The 24,654-nt window shown below is 41.5% G+C and overlaps 1 protein-coding gene across 6 annotated transcripts in view; it reads right to left on the reverse strand.

Moving 5' to 3' along the window:
• The window catches only part of palm2akap2 (PALM2 and AKAP2 fusion), an 89,508-nt gene that overhangs the window by 22,664 nt on the left and 42,190 nt on the right, over window positions 1-24,654 (reverse strand). For 5 of the 6 annotated variants that reach the window (XM_019259559.2, XM_027278632.1, XM_019259558.2 and 2 more), the window contains 5 exons: window positions 15,731-15,845; window positions 15,319-15,340; window positions 14,419-14,544; window positions 12,489-13,310; window positions 5,833-5,918 (listed from right to left, as the gene is read on the reverse strand). In XM_019259559.2, the coding sequence (XP_019115104.2) occupies window positions 5,833-5,918; window positions 12,489-13,310; window positions 14,419-14,544; window positions 15,319-15,340; window positions 15,731-15,845 (1,171 nt within the window). The remainder of the gene's footprint in view (window positions 1-5,832; window positions 5,919-12,488; window positions 13,311-14,418; window positions 14,545-15,318; window positions 15,341-15,730; window positions 15,846-24,654) is intronic. The other variant, XM_019259561.2, reaches the window with a different exon arrangement.

The following is a 24,654-nucleotide window of genomic DNA, read 5'->3' on the forward strand; positions in this document are numbered from 1 at the left end:
ATCAAACATGTATTCAGAGCTGGAGAAATAGCTGAACCAATCGGAGTTTTGTAAGCAGGATTAAGAATGAGGAAGTCCTCTTGTGCCGGAGCCAAGCAAAAATGGCAACAAGCATGGGGGAGATTAACGCAGCTATATTCTGACATGTTTCTTTGACTGTTGACATAACACTGTTGCCCATAAAGTTGGAATAATTTTGTTTTCAGACATATTCTTCACTGTTTGTATTGATCAATACAGAAGATACACTTTAACTATCAAGAATTGATCACATTGTCACAATCGTTTCATAAGAATAGGAAAAAATATTTTTATTACAACCTTATGGGAAACAGTGTATATTTAATGTTGACCTGTGGATATCGGTCACTCCTGATCAGCAATCGCACACACAACATTTGACTCAATAATGAAGTGAAAACAAGATAGCAATTTGGCTTCATTCTCAGACAACACACAACAACTCTTAGACAGTAAATACCAATACCAGTATACCATACCAGTATACTGCAGCACCTATGCCTCCAGTGAAATCCATTATTGTGCATTTCTACTTCCTGTTTTGATTTTGAAGAATCCAAAATTTTAACAGCTTAAATTCACTTTTGAGAAATGCCTCACCTCTTCAAATCTGCTCTGTCATGGTGACTTCTTTTTGCTGTATAATCAAAGAAGTTAATACATAAACCAGAAATGTGCACACACACGCACACACACACACATCACTATCAGCTGTCGTCCACTCCAATGGGCCGAACATAAATAGCATCCCACTTAAAATTCCAGCTACTTCATAGATGCACAAACATCAGTTTAAATGCTGGGAGAAATTATTTCCATGGCTCAGTCTAACAGCTGGCCTGAGGGGCAGTCACATGATTTCCAATGACAACTTTCCTATTTATGTGTTCAGCTCATTGTCAGCTGATAACGCACACGTTACGTTTGTGAACTGAGAGGTGACGGCATGCTTCGTATTAATGTTAAAAAGAAACAGTGACATTAGGGTCCATGTGAACGGCGCTGATTGGACTGTAATTATTTGGACTTTATCCAATAACACGAGGCGGCGTATCACTCTCTTCCTGGAAGACAGCCATTGGGGGCCCATCATCAGATCGGCCATTCAGAGGCCATCAGCCAGTTAATGTCAACAACACTTGGAGCTGTGTGAGACTGAACAGACTTCCTAGACCAGCATCCTCCACTTCCCTCCCCCACGTTTTCCCTCACTCGCCTCACACTCACCGCTCCAACTGCCACCGACAAACACACACCTGCACCACCGCCCTTTATCTCTCCTTAGCGCTCATTGTTTCTTGTCATCACGTCGGCCTCTCTCATCCCGTCTTTCCTCTTCAGTACCTCATTCTCGGTTCCACCTCCTGTGTGCTCTTGGCTCGCCAAGCTTTAGCATCATCGACCACACAGCTGTTACGTAACCTGCGATATTGTGCGTTTATGTGTGTGTGTGTGCTTTCTGGGAAGAGGGAGAGGTTCGGAGGAAGAAGACATCATTGATAACTTTGTTGTTCCTGTCAATGTTGTCACAGACCGTGGTGCTGAAAAGGGTGGAGATGGAAAATGTACTACACATACTGCACAAACACACAAACCGTGAGCTGCACTAACTAACAGGCACTGAGTGTCTCAATGGGACATTCAGTATGTTACCGGTACCTCCTGTCATTGACTATCTAATCAAATTGGAGAGCTGGCTGTGATTTTTCTATCCCCAGGCAGAGGTATTGGCAAACACTCTGCCTGAATTGGCACTTTGCTGCTTAGCTCCCTTTATTTCCAGAATCAGCTAGTAATTTCAAACGATGACCAAACAAAAACAGCGAACACAGGATAATGAGCTATTCTTAAAGCTTCACCATGACTGTGTTTAGCCCTCGATTTTAAATGTCACTGATCAAATCTGACCAGAATCTCAGCCTTGGACTGTTCTGTCTTTGGCTTCCATGCTTCCTCTTGCCATGTGGATGTGTTTGCCTCTCTTACAGGCACTGCTGTGTAAACTGGGTGCAGAGTAAATAAAAGCTGTGGCATCCAAGATGAACTAGAAATGAGCACAACTCTTTATAGAGCGACTGTAAAAATGTTCAAAGAGACGCACTTGATTTCTTGAGCCCCCTCCGTCACCCCTTTTGGTCTTGTACTGGTTGCCCCGCGCTACAAGATGTCAGTAACTCTACAGTGAAGTGAAATCAATCAGTGTGATTGAAAGCGATGAGAAAACAGGGTCTTGACAAAGCATTAAAGGTCCAGTTTATCTAGAGATGCTGCGAGTCGTCTTCCATGTGGTCCCCTACATGTTCCTACGGTAGTCAAACAGTGTTTCTAGATGGGGACGTTTTTTTAAAATGTTTTGCAGCCACCGTAGAGTCTACTTCATGCTTGGAAGGGTAATTAACTGGAACATTTCTGCACCATGAGTGTGCATTTTCAAAAATAGGCGGTCAGAAATGTCACTGAGCTACACAGAAAAGGTGAACAGGTACTTCCTCCGATGCTCAACCCATCGGCCGATCACCTCCAGCACGATAATGACCATCCCTCCTTCAAACAGGAACCGTTGTCAAAGTCAAGAAAAATGCAAGTTGCTTGGCAACAGCTACGGGCAAAGAAAAACCAAAAGAAAACCTGGAGCAAACAAACAAAGTCTGGTTTCTGGCTACTGTACTTTGTGACACACCGGCGCGGTCGTGACTGCCTCTTCTTTTCACCTTTTTTTTTTTTAAATGTGCGTGTGATATTCAAAATAAGAGGCTTTTTTGTTGGGGTGGGGTTGAAATGTGTTGCACTGCCCACTTGACCATGGTGCTGATGGCGGTTTTAACAAAAGCAAGAGCGTGGTAACTGAAATAGGTAATTGAACACTAGATAATGAGCCGTTATGACACCAAATGGATGAGCAGCTACATTGGATGAAATCAGTGTGAGCAAACAGCAAAGGTTGGTGATGGATGTGACAGGTAAGAGCACCGAGAAGACTGTGTGTGTCTGCCAAGTCATTCAGTTTAGAGATGATGGAAACCAGGTTAAGGTCATATCTATATCTAGGTTAAAGTGATGCAGAGGAGGAGGAGGAGCAGAGAGACAGATATGGAGACTACTGCAGCAAGCAGTCTGGTCCACTGACCTCCTTTGAATGTCTCTCTCTCTCTCTCCTCTGAGGAGGGAGGTGCAGTATCCTGTGTCCTCCCCACTTTAAAGCCAATCAGTGTAATTACAGGCTCTGTTTCTATTAACCAGCACAACAGAAAACACCATCAGCATGCAGAAAAACATCCCGATGGACCCCCACACACCCTCCACCTTAAGATATGAATACACTTACACTCAATATGCCCTTCTATGAGTTCTTAAACTTCAGTTTTCATACATTTCTGTTATACTTCAATCTACCTGTGTGTTGAGAGCAAAGCGCTGATCCCGCGGAGCTCCTTACCGCCGACTAATTAACGGCTATTAACCGGGATTAGTTTTTTTTTTTTTTTTAACGGAGGCGTGACCGATACTTCTTCTCTTTGCTTTGTCTTCTTCTCCACCGTTCACCTCGTAAGAATAAAAAAAAAAGAGGTAGTCGCAGCTGCTGCAGCAAAGACCTGCGGGACGTTGGAGAGGTCTCAGACTGTGATAACGGGAACGGCAGCCTGTAACTGCGATGACATTGAGCTGCTTTTTACGCGCCAGCTTTTCCAACCGACAGATCCCTCCTCTCTCTCTCTCTCTCTCTCTCTCTCTCTCTCTCTCTCTCCCTCTTTTCTTCTAGGCACGCGCGCTGAATAATGCAGGGCTCGCGAGGTCCCGGGAGTGTTTTCTGTCCCGTTCCAGAGACAATCGGAGAGCGAGCCGCCAGCTCGAGCCTCCAGCCAAGCACAAAGAGGCCCGACCCGCGCGGATCAGGTTACCGCCTTTCATTCATTTATTCAGCTGCACAACAACCTGACTGCAGCCCAGCCAGCCAGCCAGCACCACCTCCCTCCCTCCCCTACCCCCTGCTCCTGTACCCCACCTCCCTGTCTCCCCCACCTCCCTGTCTCCCCCAGCTCCAGCTTTGCCCACCCCCCTCACCCAAATGTGCTCAGGTGGCATTTTTCAGAGGAACAAAACAAACCCAGAATGCTCCAGAACCAGTGTTGGTGGTGGTAACTAAGCCAGTCTATATTTATACTCAAGTAGAGTTAACTTACTTGAATATAGCCTACAGGTATATATACTTTCTGTCTCATGTATGGCTCTGGAGGAGGCTGAAAAAATGACCCTAATGATGTCATTAAGGTCAAATAATTCATACCAAGGAAGCATCACTACAAGCTCCAAGTGTGAAGTTTTTTTTTTTTTTTTTAACACCAGGGTGTCATTAAGCAGGAAGGGTCTAATGAAAGATGCGATCCACTTGCATCATGGAAAGTGTAGGATCCAGTGTTTCTGGGCCGGCTGCGTTTCAGGTTGTCTCTGCCTCCGCTGCACAGATTTTAAACCAATCTACTCTCAGTCTGTCTCTCAGGAACCCCCCCCCCCCCCTCCCAGCTTTATGGAAGCATGATACTAAATCTGGACGACAAAGAAGAGACAATTATCGTATGATTAACCCCATTATATTTACTGTTAACAGTTTATAAGGCATGATGCAAAATGATTTGATGTATCAGTTATAATAACAGAACGCCAATAATGAGGTCCATTCTGCATCTACTTTTGAATACTTACTGGCAGTGCAGTATTTTTTAATTACTTATTCCACTATTGAGAACAGGAGAAGGTCCAGGACAGCAACCTTTATTATCAAATAAAATAATAAATACTTCAATTACCAAGCAATAAAATAAATGAATAAATAAATATTTTAGTACAGCATGGCTACTGCGTGCCAAAACTATATAAAACCCTACATCAAAATATACAACATAGAAAATGTGCCATATGGGAATAATATGGTATCTATAAACTTGAAACTACACTGCATGGCCGGATATAACTCCCTGTAGAAGTATTACAGTATCGTATTAAATTGGTATCATAGTAGATAAAAATGCCCCAAAGTACTGTAAGATCATATTAAATTTACTGAGTGCCATAAATATACAACGATGTACTGTATCTATCGAGACATTGTGGCAGGACATCTCTCTGTAGAAGAACTATGCACCTGTAGAAAGGAAACAATGTGACTGAAAGACAAAACATCCAAACATCCATCTCCACGGCAGATGTCTAATTCAGCACAAACAGTCCACGTGTGGAGGCTCATGCAGTACTCTGTGCAGGATACTGAAGTCTACATGGACAAATCCAATCCAGAGACATGATGCGTCACTTTTTGTTGCATTTGTTGTTCTGTTTTTTGATTATTATTATGGGTGATTGTTGCTCTTAAAGCCTGTCTCTTAAACTGTAACGTCTTTTGTTGCTGCATTTGACAAATGAGAAAAAAAAACTATCTTAACATTGCGTTTTTGTTCTTTCTTTCTTTGTTCTTGGTTGGAAACAGTCTCACTCTCTCACTCAAAAACACACACACATACACTGAACACACACCATTTCAGTGAGTGAAAAATGGATAATGGAAATTGTGGCTTAGAAGCCTGTAATCCCCCGTAAGAGGTGAACAAATAGTCCCCTCTTTATAATTGCATCATGAAAGGGTTCTGGGCACATCGTGCCCTGATGTAGCACCTTACTATTTTGTTGTCACACAAAAGCTTTTTTGTGTGAGTACATTATGTGTAGAATATTTTGTCTTTCCACTAACTGGATTTGAAAGTGACCGCAGCCTTAGTTATGCATAAAAACACACTCGCATGCATACAGACTACTCACCATGGCAGTGTGAGGATGTCTGGTCGGAATGGGAGCCTGATACCCATTTTCTGTTGTCACGGTAACCCCTGGTAATTGGGCGTAGCCTAGAATAAAACAAAATTTGAGTTAATGTCACTATTTATGTTAAACATCATCCTCTTTCATATTCATTTACACCTGTGGTTGACTTTTATTCCTGTCTTAGCCCACCACCTGTATGTAAATGTACAGAACATGTCATCCTGCAAATTAAATAAAAGCATGTGAATCCATGTCTTCCACGTTTAAATCTGATGCAGTGACAAGACAATGACGCAATGTTTGTGTGATTAACTGTAAAATGATTGTGTTCTTCGCTGTGTTAGCGACTCAGTTCTACCACGAGGAGTCAAGTTCATCTGATTTCATATCTTATCGTGTCATCCTCCTGACAGTCACACTCACTGCAACTGACCTAACAACACAAAATAGCAACTCGAATCAGTCAAAACAGGTTGATTCTGTAACTGCTGTACTCCTGCATTTTTTTCTGAGCGTATAATGCTAAATATTGTACTTTTTCATATATTACATGTATATAACAGCTATAGTTACAAGTTACTATGCCAATTCAAATTTTATATACAAAAGATTAGAAAATATAGATGAAACTGTCATTAACATTAAAATTATATTTAAACATTTATACATAATAATAATAATAATAATCATTAGTTATTATTATTATTAACACTCTGAAAGGCCATTCTGTACAATAAGTGCTTTTTCTTCAAGTGTGCATTTTCACACTGTATTATTTCTACTTTTAAAAGATCTGAACAGTTCTTCAACCATTTGTAGTAGGAATAGTAGTGGTAGTATTGGCTATGGTATTAGTATTAGTAGTAGTAGCTGTAATAGTATCAGCAGTATTAGTAGCATCAGCAGTGGTAGTAGTATATTAAACCTACTCCCCGGACACCAGAAAATTAAGACTTGGCTCTCTTGTTACACAGAATGTCATAAGTCAGGTTCACAGTATAATAATTCAGATAACATTTGCAACTTCATTTAATACTTTAAAAATTAAAAAAATTCTGTAATATTGTTTGTATATAAAGTTAGTTTTTATATAAGTTATATGTTGTGTATGTTTATAAGTTTGTGATTATTTCTCTTTCAATGAACCACATCACTGTGGCCTAGAGCAGTCCAAAACACAATCTTATGATGCATAATGACAGTGATATATATTTTCAACCTTTGACACGTGTGTTATCATCCTCTTGTGTCTTGTGTGTGTGTACGCATGTGAGACTGTGTAATAATTATCTGCAGTCCTGGTTTCTGTTGAAAACACCAGACTATCATTGTCTTATGATAAATCAATTAGTGTTTATTATCACAGAAAACACACCCATCCGCTGTGCAGGAAGAGTGTGTGTGTGTGTGTGTGTGTGGCTGCTTAAATGCTACTCCTGTTTTCAGATGCTGGTTGTCATGACGGGAAGCATGTGTTGTGATTGTGGTGAGGCCCTTGTCATATCATGTGTGTTTGAAATAAGAATAATAACACTCCCTGTCCAAAACAGACACACATTATCAAAGGACAGATGATACTGTACGAGTGCAAAATGAATCACTGTCAATGTGACTGTACTGTACCGTACTGGATAAACAGAAAACAATCTATGATTTTTTCAGGATGTGTTTGTGTCCTGACATGTCCACAGTGCATTGTATTTGTGGCCTGTTCCTTAAGAGTCCCTGTGTCCTACATGTGTTGAGTGCTGTAGTGTGGTTGGTGTTGTTTTTCTGTACCTCAACTAGTCTTGTTTATCCTCTCTGATGAGCCTCTGTGGAGTCGTCAGTGGTATCAGCAAAGTTAGACGAGTGAGCATGCAGTGAGTGTTGTTGTACTGTTGCATGGTATTTTGCAATACCTACTACTGATACCAAGGGGGCGCCTCAGGGCTCCTGAAAAACTAGGGCATGTGGGGGTATCTACATTGATCCAACTATTTATCTATTGATACCCTCCAAATTCCTTCTCTCAACACTAGCTATCCTCCCGTCTCCCTCTATTTATTTATATGATGCTACCGACTTTTTTGCAGTGTGTAAACTCATTAGATGCCACAGACGCAGCATGGGTCCCTACAGGAATGTTGCATTAATATTACAGAGACTTTCTCATGAGCAGAGGCTAGACATACTGAAAGAGAGAGATTATGTATCACATCCTTGTACAGCCACCATTTAGTCTGGGCTTTAATAATTCTAGTAGGAACAGAATTGTAATTAGGATAATGAAGGATATTTCTTTTCGTTATGGAGCTGATTTTCAAAGTTTTATTACATCTTATGCTTCTTGAATTTAGTAATTTAGTAAAAGCGTGTTCTGTCTAAATAATCTGAAGTACTCTGAAGAAAGAAACTCTCAGTCAATCAAAGCAGTAATTCTGTAAATCTGGCTCCAATTTCAAACTCACTGCGAATGGGGCTTTCATCTTGCTGTAGTTTGTAGGCTTGTAGACTGGGTTGAATACATGACTATAAAAAGTTGTGTTTTTATTATATTGGGCATGAACAGGACATACTGTATGAGAGGAAAGTTACACAACTGGACTTTCATGTGTGTTTGTGGTGCAACTTTGAACATGAACATGAACTGACTTCCTTACCTGACTGCAAATGATTTGTTGTTAATCCTGTCTTAATTCATATTAATGTGAGGAAGAATAATGAACACAGTAACAATCAATAACATTTCATAACACTAGACATATCTGGAAATATCACCTAAATTGAAGTGTAAAACATATATGTGCAAGTGTTTACTCGTTAGTTGCATTGGGTATTACAACAGATAGGGGTGCATTAAGGATAGCTTGTGATCTTGTTGTCAGCAGCCAATGAAAAAGTGAATGTTAGAGACAGATGGAAAGAACAACAAGCAAGAGACAGCAGGGGGGCACTGGAGAAACTCAGCTTTATTGACCAAAGAGAGAGAGAGAGAGAGATACAGACATCAGAGAGAGATGAGAGAGAGAGAGAGAGAGAGAGTGTGAGAGTGTGACAGAGTGAGTTGTCATAACCATAGAAAGTGAGAGAGAGAGCGAGAAGATTGAACAATAGAAAATGGCTCCTTTTTGTTTTAAACAGTCCATATACAACCGTGAGGGCAGGCAGACAAGAAAATGAGAGACCCCTATAGAGTCAGAGGAGTACTGCAGGCGTGGCAGTGGGGCTGGTAAACTCAACAAGTCTGTTGTTCATGTACAGCTCCTCGTATTACATCAAATACACGCGCGCACACACAAACCCAAACAGGCAAACCGGATTGGTCAGGCTCCATTAACTTGAACTGAGTCTCTCTTGTTTTGTTTTCTTTTGAGATTGTGATTGCATTTCCTTTCGTAGGTCCGTACGGTAAGTGCTTCTTTGCTCTGTTTGCACGTCAGGTGTGTGCACTATACCTTGGGGAAACTAACACTACATGTTCGAGAATAAACTTCTCTGCATAGCATCCTCAATCTTTAAACCCAAACAGTCATGCAGTGAATATGTTTTGGCCAATCTGGGACACTGAACAGGACAACGTGAGCAATGGTTCCCAGCCTACACGAGCCTTGCAGTCTGTTTGCTGCAAATAGACTTTATAAGGGAAAATTAGTGTTCATAACTGCTCAGAAGAACAATCTTGGTGTTTCCCCCCGCCCCTATAAGATCTGTTAAACTATAAACATGGACGTGGTTAAAAAGATGATGTGAATTTACTAGTATTTATTGGTAAAAATGTTATTAAAAAGATGAATTTCAACTTGATAAAAAAAAAAGAAAGATTGATTTACTGCAGTATGGAGGGAATTAAAGTAAAAACTTGGGGAATGGTCAACAGTAATGTAAATTGAATGTGATTTGTAGTTAATAGGCTATCATGCAAATCCACTCATATGGCTATTTAAGATCCTGCCTCTGCGCAATGTTTTACGATCCTCAGATGCCTTCAAGGTCCACCATAACACATCTGGGAATGGTAGCAGCCGCCAAGAGTTCAGAGAAGGTGGTGGGTGGTCAGAAGAGGGGAAAAAGTTGCAAGGGGTTAATATTGGGATTACACACAGCAAAGCGGTGAAGTTAGAAGAATGAAAATATACAAAGCTTGCGTTTGTGCACTCATACAGCCGTGATATGGCATCGCAGGACATTAGAACAATGTCTAGTACCCATTATAATCAGAAGTATCTCTAGATCTCTATATAGATGTGGAAAATAAAATCATCACTAAATAGAATATAGAGCATATTTACATTCTTTATCTACACAGGAAACTAGACCCCCCTCGGGCCTTTTTGGTGGCCAATCACACAGCCAGCTCGACTGACTTACAGCAGCAATGGCCAAATCACACTCAAGCATGTATGTTTGAAGGCCGACCTACTGGACAGTTTAGAGGTGGGATTGTGAAGCTGTGCACAGAGCCTTGTAAGGAAAGAACTAATTTGTCCTTTCAGTGTTGGAAATATGTTAATTGTTGCCAAGGATTATTGTCTTTCATTCTTTTTATGACAGAGTTAGTACTTCATGGCCAGGAACAGTAAAGCAGTCAAACAAATGACTGAAGCGAAAGAAACAAAAAGTGTTGCACTTCAGGTCACTCTAGGTTAGTGAAGTATTCACTGTCATTTTTTTCTGTATGAAAAAACCTTTTTTTTATGTGAATAAATGATATTTAGACCCAGTTTGGACACAAACCAAGGACATTACAGTCACACCTGAGCCACAAAAACACCCCCTAATCACATTTGGATCCAAAGAGACTCTCTAACCTCTTTGTAAATGTGTGGACATCTTCTTCACATATCTGGCCCATATAACTTTATTGATTTCACACTAACAGGTATTTCTCTGTAGCGTACAATGGCAAAGTCACTAATTCTCCAGAAATCAATTCACCAGATGCCTATTGAGCATCACCATCCTCTCTATTCCATGTACCATCAAAGACACTTCAAATGAAGCAAAAACTTTCCAGAGCATCCATTATCATTCAACAGAATGAGGATGATTACTCCTTTTGAGAGCTTTTCTGAAAGCCAGCCAAGTAAATGTCCTACAGTGTAATATATATGATGTTATAATGACACCCAGGCCACATTATTTGTAGCACCCTTGTAAACGAGGGCCTGGCTGGTGACTACAGCGAGAGCTGGCAGTGTTTTCAGTCTCTTTGAAAGAGTATAATAGATCTCTGGCTGCCTTCTGCAGCTAATTTAATGGACAAAAAGATGAACATGGATTCTCTAAAAGCTCATATGAGCACAGCTGTCATAGTTGTAATTTAGCAATATGATAGTGCTTGTTAATATTGATTATTCAACAACTTTGTGCCCAGGTTGTTAGTGGTAACCCATGTTTGTTTTCATAGGTGGAAAGACATGTTCCTTCGCTGCCAGAGTGTGCTCATTAAGCTGCCGTTACCTTCCTGTGCTCTATAGGAAAAGTTGGCTGCATTGATCCTACTGGCTGCCAAAAGGTGCTCCTCTGTTTCTTATTGGCTGCTGAGTTAGAAAGTACTAGAGAATAGGAGGAAATGACCTCAGCAGTGGAATAGCTGGAGTTAATGGACAAAATGAGAGGGAGAAAGAGAGAGAGAGAGAAAGAAAGAGAGAGAGACAGAGAGATAGAGAGAGAGAGAGTGAGACTCCTGTTATTACTAACTACAGTGTCAAAAACCTCAAGTTTCCCATGGAAACAGGCATCCCAACAATTCAATGGCCTTCTAAGTTTCAAAACAAAAGAAAAAAAGTTCAGGTAACAACAGCAAACTGAAATAAATGTCTAATAGGAGCTTCTAATTATCTCTATTCTATTCTTTGTTAGAATTATCAGTGTGGATGAATGAAGAGGCACATAAAGAAACCAAGGCAACAAGTACCCTCCTCTCTGCCCTGGTCAGAGAAAGTCTGTACAACGAGGGGTGGGTGGGTTCATAAGTTGTGTTTGTGGTTGTTTATGTGTGTCTGTGTAAGTCTGGAGACAGCAGGAGAGAATCCATCGAGAGAAAAGGAAGTGGGAATTGACTGAATAGAGAAATATTAAGAAATAACTCAGACCGTGTCTTTTTGAGTGTTTTATAAACTGGCTTATTAAAAGGCGATGATCTGGTTGATTGTCCTTAGAGCCAGACATACTGTTTGGTTAGACAGCATGGCAATGTGACTGATTGTCCGTAAGGTCTTAATGACCACTGAGAGTAGTATCGTATGACCTGGTTTAAGCCATCAGTTTTCTTCATCTATATGTTTTTTACCATTAATGTAGCAGCATGACTACAACTTCATGCCCGTTTCCTTTAGATTCATGAAATATACTGTGTTGTCTGAGGAGACTGTGGGCGGGAGGGCAGAGACTCCATGTTGACAGAGAGGGTGACAAAAGAGCAGAGATGTAGAGGTAATAACATAACTGAGTAAAAGTCAAAGGTCAGACCACAGCATGTGTGTGCATGCATGTGTGCCAGCCGATCAGAGTCCAGAGGAGGAGGAGGAGGGAGGCAGGGCTTCTGTTAGTAACCATCCAGAGACAGAGGAAAAGAGAGGGGTGTTGTGGGTAATAATAAAAGGGTGGAAGAGGGAGAAGATTCAGTCACATGAGGATGCAGCACTCGCAGCGTTTCCTCTTGTCTGTACCTGTGGAAGGCGTGAGGCCGGGTGGGGGGGCTGTGTTGGCGTCAGCGTTGGCAGGGGGTGAGGAGGTGCTGTCAGGTTCACGGCCATCGGATGACAGTTCCGTGCTGGCGCCCTCAGATGTTGCCGGGCGTCCTGACACGAGGTCAGCCGCCGTGCCGTCGATGATGGATAGGTCAGTGACCGTCTTCTCCCTCAGCGATTTCTCGTCGTCTTCGTCGATCAGGACTACCTCAGCCTTCACGGCGCCGTCGAAACCTAGTAGCCGCCTGCTCTCACTCGTGTCCTCAACGTCCTGGTAGCCGAGGAACACCATGGTGACAGGGTGCTCCGCAGTGGCTTGGGGTGCAGAGGTGAGCTCAGAGCTTGGATGGGCTGAGGAGATGGGCTGAGTCATAATAGGAGGTGATGGGGGCATCATGCCAAGCCGGGTCTCCCTCTGGAGAGTGACCTGGGCAGGTGGGCTTGAAGGGATAGATGGCGGGGCACAGGAGGGTGGAGACAGATCATCGATATCTGCTGGAGAAACGTAAGACTGCGGAGGAGCCAGGGTCACTGTCACCTGACTGCCATCTCCTCCTTGTGCACCAGGTCTTGCAGCTCGCTGGATCAGCTGGTCAACCTGCGCAGAGCTCCAGCCGTTCTCCACGGTGGTGGTTGACACCCCCCCGGAGGAAGTGACTTCGTAGACGACTTTTCTTCCATCATCATAGACTTTGACGCCACGTGACGCCGCATCCAGCGGATTAACGCGGTTGGCTGACAGGATGCGCTGCTCACCAGTCTGTGGGTCGTGCTGTACGTTGATCTCCATGGCAAACATTGCTGTTAGGGGAGGGATGGGAGGATGGGAGGGATGGGAGGAGACACAGGGAGGAGGGAGGGGTTTGATGTAGAAGGAAAAGTGAAGAGGTGGGGAAGGACAAGTGGAGGAAGTGGGGTTGTTGGGAGGAAAAGGTGGAGGGATTAAAGCGTGAGGATGGGGACACAGTGTTCTCTGATAAAACTGATATTCAAACTGCTATATATGCAATCAGTAAACCACAAAACATTACCTTAACTTTATCCTTTAGAGATGCAAATCACAGATGAAGGTGAGTAAACAAGAAAAAATACCTAACCTAAGTTTACTGTTGATGCTACTTTCTAATAAGCTGCAGGTATCTTGTGAGATTAAGTTACTTAGAAAGTTAGATTAGTGACAACCTCTGCATATTTACTACTTCCTTTAAAGAAATGAGTTTATTTCACCGTACCTCACACGGTCAACCTTGACAAGGGACACTGAAATTATGAAACAAACTAATAGCTAATGCTATGAGCAAAGTCTTATTAGTTAACTTATTAGTCAACTAATGGGTAATAACTAAAAAGACCTAGTTGCTGTATTGCTATAAAAGAACATCTCAGTAAAACTAATGCATGTCTGAAACAAACAAACAAAAAACACAGTAATACAGAGACTAAAAGTAATGCTAATACTTTCTCTAACACATATAATATGATTTTAATACTGATATGTGTTGATTATAATACTTATCAATACTAATTACAATACTGACAGTTGGCATACTGGTAAATTTAATCTTGTTTTTTGTTGTTTATGGTATTTTGGATTATACAAAGTCAAATATATAATAAATGTTGATCTGGTGCTTGATGTCTGTGTGCTTTCAGTATATGTAGTGAAGTGAATTGTGTCATTATGTGTTTATGAGTTATGTGTTGGCTGCACATTTCTCTCAGCGAACATGGATGTGAAACTGTTGAAGTCTGGATGAGATTGTCCAGATGTGTGCGTATGTGTGCCAGTCCACCCTCCATGTGCGCGTGAGTTTGTCCTGGTAATCCGACTTGGCTGCGACCCAAAACTTTCCTGTCCTCCCTCCCTCCCTCTAACCTCACTCACCCTCCTCTCCACCCTCTGTCTTACCAGGTCTTGGTATGGCGTGCTCTCCAGAGGCAGGAGGGCCGGTCCGGGGCTGCGTGGCCAGGACGAGGTGGTCAGGATTTGGGTCCGTGCAGTCCGAGAGAGGGGCGGACATGTAGCCAGTGGCATCTAGTGAGCAGGAGCACAGGAGGGGAAATGACACATGGTCAGATGGATGTTAGAGGCCCTGAGGGAGAACAAACACACGCGTACACACTCATTCGCCAGGCACACACTGTTACACACATGCACACTGGGTATGCACACATACACACACCTACCTCTCAGTGATGTGTAACCACACCCTGATGCAAAAATGTACACACACACATACAGCCCAGCCCCCCATTAGAGAAATAACCACACCCCTGAGTGACCCTACCCGCCCCTATTGCACACACACACACCGTCTAACTCTCTCCATCTCTCTGTTTCTGTGTCCACGGCAACTCTGGCACCCCTGAGGTTCAGTGCTTATGCAGCAGAAGTGTGTGTGTGTGATGACAGGAACAAAGCTTTAGGGGCTTACAGGGCTTGATGGTGAATAGGGGGGGATAAAGCCAACGACTGCAGGCTGCAGAGTCATGGCCTTGTGTGTGTGTGTGCGAGCTTCAATGGTCTCGCTGAGCCGGGTTCTGTGTGCGTTTTGACCGTGTGTGTTTGTGTGCAGATATATGTATGTCTATGTGTGCGTCCATGGGGGTCCAAGAGCGTGTTCTGGCCTGCATCTCTCCTGCCTCAGCGAGACTATTATCCACTTCTGCATGCACACACACACACAGACACACAGAAATAGAAAGAGAGGGACCCCACTGCTAGGAAACAACAATAACTCAGGGGAGGACACTACCCCAATGAGGTGTGTGTGTGTGTGTGTGTGTGTGTGTGTGAGATCACTCATACCTCCATCCTGGATCATCAGACTCTGAAAGAGAGACAAGAGAAAGTCCATATGAATCATAGCAGAGTAATATATTCTTCTGTGTTTCAATAATTATTTTACAATAATAATCACAACTAAGGATAACTGCTTTGTACAAACAAGCAACTTCATTGATCTCATGTATATTTAGCACACTTGTTTTTAATTAGCAGCAAAAGGTTTATGTCATTTTTTTATTTTTTTATTTGCTCTCATGAAAAAAAATCAAAGTAATTATAATGTAATTAAACAAGAGACTGATAAGACACTGCAAGAACTGAAAAATTCCTGTAAGAGTAGAGCAGAGTGATTTCAGCACTAGCACAATATATCTTTCATAGCCAACAGTTTTAGCTCGACAGAAGCTCATACAAGGTTCTAGATAGTTCATACCTTCTGCAGATCTTCTATCGAGCGCTCCGTCTCTTTCAGACGTTCACGTAGAACCTGCTCTTTGGCTGATATCTGAGACTCTTCGCTCTCAAGAGCACCGATTTCAGACTCCAGCCTGCAAACACAACAAATTCAGGAACACTTGGATCAAGGAATTTGTTGCACTGTACAGAAAATACGCATCAACTCAAACAAGCTGAAAAAAAAAGAGGGTACGTTTCGATCTTGGTTGCTTCTGCCTTACTTTTACACATAGTAACTTCTATGGTTAGCTGGTAACTAAAATGCATTAAAATTGATTTGCAACACTGCATGCAAACCCCTCTTTAGGATGTAGCTTGCAGAGAGAGCGATGTGTTTACATACAGTGTGCAGTATAACATCTGCTTACAATGGGCCTCTGAGCACCTGGGTTTGGCCATCATATTTCAGGCTGTTCCTAGTACCTCCTGGGTGCATTTACACCAGCCTTTTGAAGTGTATAATTCTGATCTGGATACAATCCAGATGCTCCAAACACATGAAATGACCAGACAGAGACGGCGGATGAATTAAAAGTGTATGGCCATCTGGCCAAGAGCTTTGCTTCATGCACAAATCCTCCATTAGCAGGTTATAGTCTAATAGTCAATTGGGCACAGTGGTCTAAGTACCATTTAACACTAGTTACCAAAAGCTTTCACAAGCTCCATTTTAACACTGTTGAAGTAGCCCCAGTGTTTAACCACCTTAGTGTTTTGTGGCCATAAATTCAGTAATTCTGTCGTGTAATGTAATTATGCAGTTTATCCTGATTGAGTTGTTGAGTGAGATTATTCTGACACTGAGGCTGAAAAACGACATGATCCATACTTTAAATCCCGTGCTCATAATCCTATTTGCAGAAGGTGTGAGTATCAGTATCTTTTAGAGTGTAAGTAATCACATAATCCTGCTTTTAAGCAGTCAGCCTGACTTTGCACACTTGTGAGAGATACAAAAAGCCCTCATGTTAATCACTACTTTCCAAAACAACCCATATTGATACTAATTACTGTTACTAGTATGACAGTTTTCTGATCCAATGCTCCAGTAGTTCAAATCTGGTCTAATTTTAAGCAACCAAAAAAACATATTTTGTCAGAAGACAGACAGAATAGAACAGCGGTCTCCACTGTCAAAGTCATACACTTTGTACAACCAATTCTGGTTGTATGAACATTAATTTTTTTCTGGTTAAGAAAGCCTCAAGACATCTGTGCCATTCTTAAAATTATAGCTAAAATAGGCTTATGTATGCATACATGCACACAAACACACACACACACACACACACACACGTGCACTCGTGGATATTTAAGAGATGGATGTAGCAACAATTCTAGGAAGCAGTCAGGGAGGAGGACCAGGGTTGCTTCCTCACTGCCAGCACTCACAACACTTCAGTATACACTCCTCTGGGACGCGAGGAATTTCTACGTCAGTGTGTGCGAGTGTGTGCGTGTAAAAGAGATATTAAAGTTCATAACAATGCCGTGAACAGTCGGCCTTCCCACAGTATTCCAGAATCAATTGGGCTCACTCATCACATCAGCATCAGTGATCATGAACAAACACTAATACACACTGTACTGACTGTACTATTTGCCACGAGAGGCATTTTATCTGAAGCTGTTGAGGGAAAACACATTCAACTGTGAATGAAGTTTGCCAGAAAAATCTGGTGCTTTGGCTCTGATCACTGAGGTTTAACTAAACAAATCCTGGCAGTTTGCACTCATCACTTCATCATCTGCCAGTTTCTATTCAAGTTCCACATTTGGATGTTATACTGCTACCTGAGAACTGTACTGTTACCGTACCCTTCTTTACTGATATATACACACCTTCAGGAACCTTAGCCATATAATATATTATGTATATACAGTAAATATAACCTTTATTTAAATCAGGTAATTGCATTGAGATCAACATCTGTTCTGCAAGAGAGTACAGCAGAGTTGTTGGCACGCACACTGCAGAAGCTGTGTAATGGCTTGGAGCCGCAGTAGAGTTGTTCTGCAGTAAGAAGTAAAACAATGTTGGCTGCATCTGTCACACAACAAAACAATAGATAAGACTGGATCAGCCTCTTATAATTGTGACCTTGCCATTGTCTGGATCAAAATAATCAGCACAGCCCAGGGTCGTTCAGTGTTCCTTGAAATCAAACGATTCAGGGGTCTGTGTATTCAAAAACAGCAGCGTATTGTCTCTTGTTGCAGCAAGAATGTAACAAATATAGCAACATGCACAAAAGGTATTTCAACACCGCTGTCAATTCTGAAGACAGAGCAAGCGTCTTATCACGGCGTATTGTCCATTATAATGCAGCATATCTGGTTCATGTTGGACTGGAACTTGATAGCGACTTGGCTGTTTAATTATTTATTTTATTTATACCTATAGCATTTTGTAGGTAGCGTTAAGTAGGTCAAAGCAACTTATTCGAACCACAATACTTATGCTGTTACTCTTACCACTCTTACCTTTTCTTGGGTAACTTTTAAGCATTTTCTCAGTCTTTATATCTGACTGCATTTTGTAGTCAAGGAGTCTTAACAGCAGTGAGGCAGTGGTTATTTATAAATACAGTAAAGCTGGACTGTACATGCTATATTTACCTATAGCCTTGCTGGTATGAGAAACAATCACCCAACCTTGGATTGAGCTGCAAGGACCGCACAACAATGTGTATTCGGTTTATCTAAGCACACTACTTGAAATGTATTTGTAGACTAATCTGGACAGGAATTTCTTACAGCGATATAACGTGTGCAAAAATACCTAAAGTAAATGCTTGACAAAATGGATGGGCAAGCTGCCCTATACCGCACATATAAGAATTAACAATGACACAGACTTCATCTTGAGAGTTTTTGGGGTTTCTGAGGTTTTTTTTAATATTACATGTTTCAGGCAACAAGAGTGCAGCAGATGCTAACATGATGTGCTGAAGGATTGAGTGGAAGAAAAGCAATTTATGTTTCATGGTCGTTCCAAAATATGAACTTTATTATTAACTAAGACTATGAAAAGCTGATATCTTCTGAAATAATGACGTGCCTTACTTTACTTATGGTGATGAATTTGGTGATGCTACTGGCTATTTAATCAAACAAAAGATCAGTCAAAATCAAATGACCTGTTAGTATCATGACAGTAGCAGAAATAGGTTGGTGATGTTCAAATTTGACCAGCAGCAAGTTGTTTTGACAGTGCTAGCCTACGATGGAACTGACAGCCAGAGAGTTCAAAATGTAGAAAACTATTGTCTATTGTAGCTTATTAGCTGTGTTGTACATGTTTATTTCCCCTCCTCTGTCGTAGTAATGACACAAATACCTCTTGAATAACCAGAATGTAGTGACAGAGTTAGTTTGCTAGCTCAGTGTTGTGGTCAGTTTAAAAAAAAAGTGTGTGTACAACCTGCACAGTATTTGTCACCAATTGTGTCCATCATGTTGGATATTACCCCACTTATGCCTTTTCTCTCTAGAACAGATATCTGTACTATATGAGAAGCAGGAATATGTATTGAAGTCTGGTACCGCGGTATTATAGGATTAGTAGCTAATCTACATACTGCAATGTCACCACTTAATTCTTTACCTCATAACACAACACTGTGCAGATTTAATGAGTGTTATTTTATGGAGAAATACAGCAGTTTGACCATAGAATGAGCATTTAAACAAACCAGCTCCATCATGTTATTTCTTCCCTCTATGTGCTCACAGTTTGGGGCATGTCTGTAGTTTGACTCTCGACTGGCTACTCTTCCCTGCTCCTCCCCATCTCATTTCCTTTTTTTCCCCCCCTTTCTGGTGGGAAATTGCTTTTACTTCTGCTTCCTGTAAGCTGCATGAGGTCTCGCCAAAATGGGCAAAGAACAAGATTTGTGACCGGAGGGAGAAGGATGCAGGTCTCCCATCCTACTACTTCAATACCACTTCAGACACTGTGTTGTAAGGAGAATCCTACAAGACAAATGCTAAAAATATGTTGGCGTCTATTGTCCCTTTACATTTTTTAGAACTCTGGAATATGTGGTGTAAATCCTAACTAATATAATCTAAATCCTTCCCTGTGAGAAGGACCTGTCACCTCAAGTGAAAAACCACTCTAATAATGGCGTTATACTCCTGTAGGGACTCACCTAATGAGTTTATCATATTGAGCTGGTAAGACAGTAAGTAGGTAAGTAGGAATGGTAGTGGATGTGGAGAAAGATGGGAAGGAAAGTAGGAACTAGAAATTATGAAAGCAGGAAGGCAGACTGTTGAGCACCCACAGTACACAAATAATCAATACATCATAATGCAATCCACTCTCTCCCAAAGGTGGACATGTCCTCCATGACTATAAGACTGGATTAGATCACCGTCTTTGAATGTGTCCACCCTACATATGGTCTTTTGGCTTATGTGTAAAGTGAAACACACTTGTGTCTGGCGCCCTCTAGTGATAAAACTACCAACATGCCCAAAACTGTGAGCACAGAGAGAGAAGAAGAAACATGATGGAGCTGGTTTGTTTAAATGCTCCTTCTATGGTCAAACTGCTGTATTTCCCACCTTCTTCTCCATAAAATAACACTCTCTGCACAGTGTTGTGTTATGAGGTAAAGAATTAAGTGGTGACACTGCTAAGTTTAGAGGCTTGTTGCATTGAATGCTACTCTAATCCTATAATACCACCCTATTCCTGCTTCTCATATAGTCCAGGATATTTTAAAGCATGCAGTAAGTACATTGTTACATAATTAAATACTGTAAAGACAATCAGTTTCTAACTCTTTACCGCAGAGTTGGTCAGGTGGTTTTTTCATTTGTGTGTGTGTGTGTGTGTGAGTGAGAGACAGATGAGGCCACGACCTTACAGTCTCTCTCCTCCCTCCCTCACTCCCTCTCCTTCTTCCTTGTCCTCTCTTCATCCTTCAGTGTCTGGCAGTGTTGCTATCTCTGTGGCAATCCTGAAAGAGACCAGTGATGTCACCGTCCCGCCCTGTCAACTCACCGCAGGCTAGTTGCCATGGATACGCATGGGTGGGCAGCAACTGCTTTCCACATCATAGAAGAGGAGGATCTGGTTTTATGCGTGGTGGATGTGTGTGTGTGTGTGTGTGTGTGTGTGTGTGTTGTGCATGACACACAGGCTGTCAAAGCTACAGAGACAGACAACGACAGACTGACTGTATAAGAGAGGAAGTCTCTGACCACACTTTGTATTTATACATGGTACTGCTCGTGTGCTCTGTGTGACTGAGACAAAGTTTCGAAGTAAAGCTCTTCTCTACACTCTGTACTTTATTATGAGTCATTAGAAGTAGTAGTGGAAGTTACATAAAAAATATTACTTAAGTTCTTATTACTTCAGGTCAGATAAATGTCACATAAAAGCTACAGCCTAATGTTTCCCTGAGTAATGTAATGGAATAAATGTCAGCACTGATGTTGAAGTAGCAGTTTGATATGTTTCACCTCCATTATTATGTGTACTTCTTCAGCAAGGTAGCACTTTAAATGTGTATCTGTCAAAGCATCACACAGTACTGTGTTTTTCTTTAAAGACTTTAGAGACTTTAAAAGTGTTCATAACACGTTATGTGAGTTTGAATAATAATAATGCCCAAATGTTTGATTGATAGAAGAGCTTGACAGAGCAGCTTTTGAGTCCCTGCTCTGTCCTTGGTCTTAACTCACAACATGGCACTGTACAGTGTGCTCTGGGGCTGTGAGTGCCTGCTGAAAGAAGTCTTTGAAAAGATGAATCTATTTGAATTAATCTTTGTGGTCAAAAGAGCTTGGAATTATGACTCTCAATTAATTTGTGGACATGTCTTTTTGATGAATCTGTGATTTGTTTTTTGACTTAACTTCATTTTCTTCGTTTTCTCCCTAAAATGCTTGAGAACGTGTTGCTTGAAGGTGGAACCAATCAATCAATCAATCAATCAATCAATCAATCAATCAATCAAGTGATTCATTTGTTATCAAAAACTACAAATGCATCTTAAATCTGTAGTGTCGCAATGATATATGACATGATATCATCATGATATGTTGCTCAAACATTAACAAAGAAATGTACCTTTAAACTAAATGCAATTCAGAGACTATTAGTAAAAACAAAAAGGTTTGACATAAATAAGCTCACCCACATGGAATTTAGCTGACTTTCTAATTCTAACTAACTTCAAGTGAGAGCAACAGTTACATGCTTAAATTGTAAGAAGGATAATGAGGGGGTGTAAGGACAAAAGCCAGATCACAAACACTGCAGTGTCCCTAAGGAATGACAAGACGTACGTTTTTTGTACACGCAAATAACTGTGACAGAGTACCTTTTCATTCCTCTGTATACATAACCTATTCTGCTAGAAAAGATTTGTTTTGACATCAAGATAGATACCAAAGATTAAATTCATCTGGTTTTCAGGAGGTGAAACATGAACCAAGTGAGTTATTACTCCAACTTTTGTGAAATTTGGTTTAGGACTGAAAAGAAACAGGAGGCTGTGTTGGACCTGATTTTATCTACAGTAAATGTCCGACATGAATTATGGTTGTGCCGTGCTCTTAAATCCAGTCTAACATGGTGTCTTGGTCTGAACTGTGTCACATACTGGGACTAGTTTTAGACTTTGAAGCAGATTTCTTAGGTGCACTTTTGTTTTGTTTTTTTCCACTGCAGCTGCATTCAGCTCGAGCTAAAATAGTTCCTGAAACGATAAGCTGCATCACATTTTTCTGGTCAGTTGAAAACTATGTGCTCTCATACTGCCACTGTGGGGCAAAATACAAATATTCTTAGAACATTATGTAACACGATACAGTGCGCTTCAATGGGTTTGTTGCAGTAAGTATAGTTTGCTGTAGACAGACTGCCTGCCGGACCTCATGTATCCTACAGACTCCATTTGCCTCTTCAGCACAGCTGAGACCAGAGGTTTTCTGGTCAGGTAATTGATTGATGGTTAGACAAGATTAGATGAAATGTTATTGATCCCGCGTAGAGAAATAAGGTTGCTGCAGCAACATGATTCGGCGACGGAGTTAAGATAAATAGTCTTTGCACGCATAGCCTACATAAACAGGAAAAAGAAGAGAGCGGTGTGTGAATATGTAACTGTGTGCTACTAAGAAATCTTTCACTATTTTGGGTTTCTTGCTGAGAGTTAGATGAGGATACCTCTCTTGTGTTTCAAGCGTTTTTGCTTAGCCTTCCACCTGGCTGTAGCTTCATACGTAGAGAGTTATATTAATCAAAGTGAATCCAGTTAAATAGGCTGAGGTAACCAGTTATGAAATCCATGCATTCCAAGTATATGTTAAGTATCTAAGTTTACAGTATTGCAGATGCATGGGCTCATCTTGCTGCAGTGGCCCACTTTTTTTTTTCTTTTTTTTTTTAAATCACTGCTGCAAAATACAATTGAACTCACTCACACAAACCTGCACATGTAAAATGCTCCTAAACTTTCGGATTTCATCAAAAGACAAAACTCATTTTTCCACTAATGGCTCCTGTGTGGAGTTGAGAAACTTGTCCCGTAGCTGTGGCAGGAAACACAGTATAAAAACCACACTGCTCCCCTGCAATGATGGCCACATCTGCATGGGGCTGTCTGTACAACGCACAACAAGCAGTAATCCAAAAGTAGCACGGTGTGGGTACGGGTCAGGCCTGTGCCACATTGTGAAAGGGCCTATTGCTGCTGTATCCCTCTCTCTGTTTACTTAGCCCGTCCGTGTAATGATAGGGATATCTGTACAGCTACCACTGCTGCCGCCACGCTCTCTCATTCCGTCTCCCTCTTTCTGTTTGTTCTCCAGGCTCTGCAAAGTAAGCGTCTTCTCCTCCACACAATGGCTGCTATTTCTTCATTGCGCTGTCGCTTTGTGTATTGCTCACGTTGGGTTACAACTGTGAAAACTACCACACAAACTGTCTCTATTTCCCCTCTCTTCTTTCTCTCTGTCTGTGCTCGAAGACCTTAGGTATGTGTATGAAATGGCCCGTACAAAGATTGCACTGTTCACTTCTTTTTATGTGATTTCCAGTTTAAGGTCAACAGCAAGCAGCACTTATGAGACCACACAAAGACACTGCTGTTGTCCCTATGTCTTTGTGTTTTGTTTTCCATAACGTGTTTTCCATTAGGTTTGCATAATCGTATGGATAATCTGAAGGGACGCTTGTTCGTTCTTGCTGCTTTCTTCTCTTTTTTTTCTTCATTCATTTAAAGCTCAGCAGCACTAGAGTTGTTCTGCATAGACGAATACAGCTGTTCCCCTCTCTTTCTTTCACTCTGCAGTGTTCTCCAGTGCATGAAACGATACGAGCATCCATAAAAAGAGCTGCAGCTTTTCTCTTTGTCGCTTTCTGTCATTAAAATGTCCACCAGCGCATGTGTTATTCGTCTAGCAGCTATTAAAATGGGATGGACAAGATGTCTGGGCTTCTGTGCTTTTCTCTTTAAGACAGTGGAGTCTGTTTATAGGAGGAGGAAGGTATAGTTGTTTTATGGAACTCCAGGTGTATTCATGATTATAGCTTTGGGCTGTCTCTTGCCTTCTCTCTCACACGGACACAGATAATGTGGAGTCGGTATTTGTCCAAACTATTCACCTCTGTCCCTGTCAGTGGTGGAAAGACTCTGGTTGCCTGGGTTACGGGATATTCTGGGATGGTGTCCCACAGAATGTAAATATAGATGCCACACCCTCTGCCCGAAATGCACGCACACACACACACACACAGGCATGGGCTGTCTATTACCGTCCTGTCAAGTCCAAAACATCTAAATAGAAATATCTCCCACCATCACACCTATATGTCAGTTTCTTTACACAAGTTTTTAAAATCAAAAAATTATGTCCGTGTTTTGAGGCGATTTCGTC

The sequence above is a fragment of the Larimichthys crocea genome, chromosome IV (genome assembly GCF_000972845.2).
Source record: "Larimichthys crocea isolate SSNF chromosome IV, L_crocea_2.0, whole genome shotgun sequence".
In the NCBI taxonomy this organism is placed as follows: Eukaryota; Metazoa; Chordata; class Actinopteri; family Sciaenidae; genus Larimichthys; species Larimichthys crocea.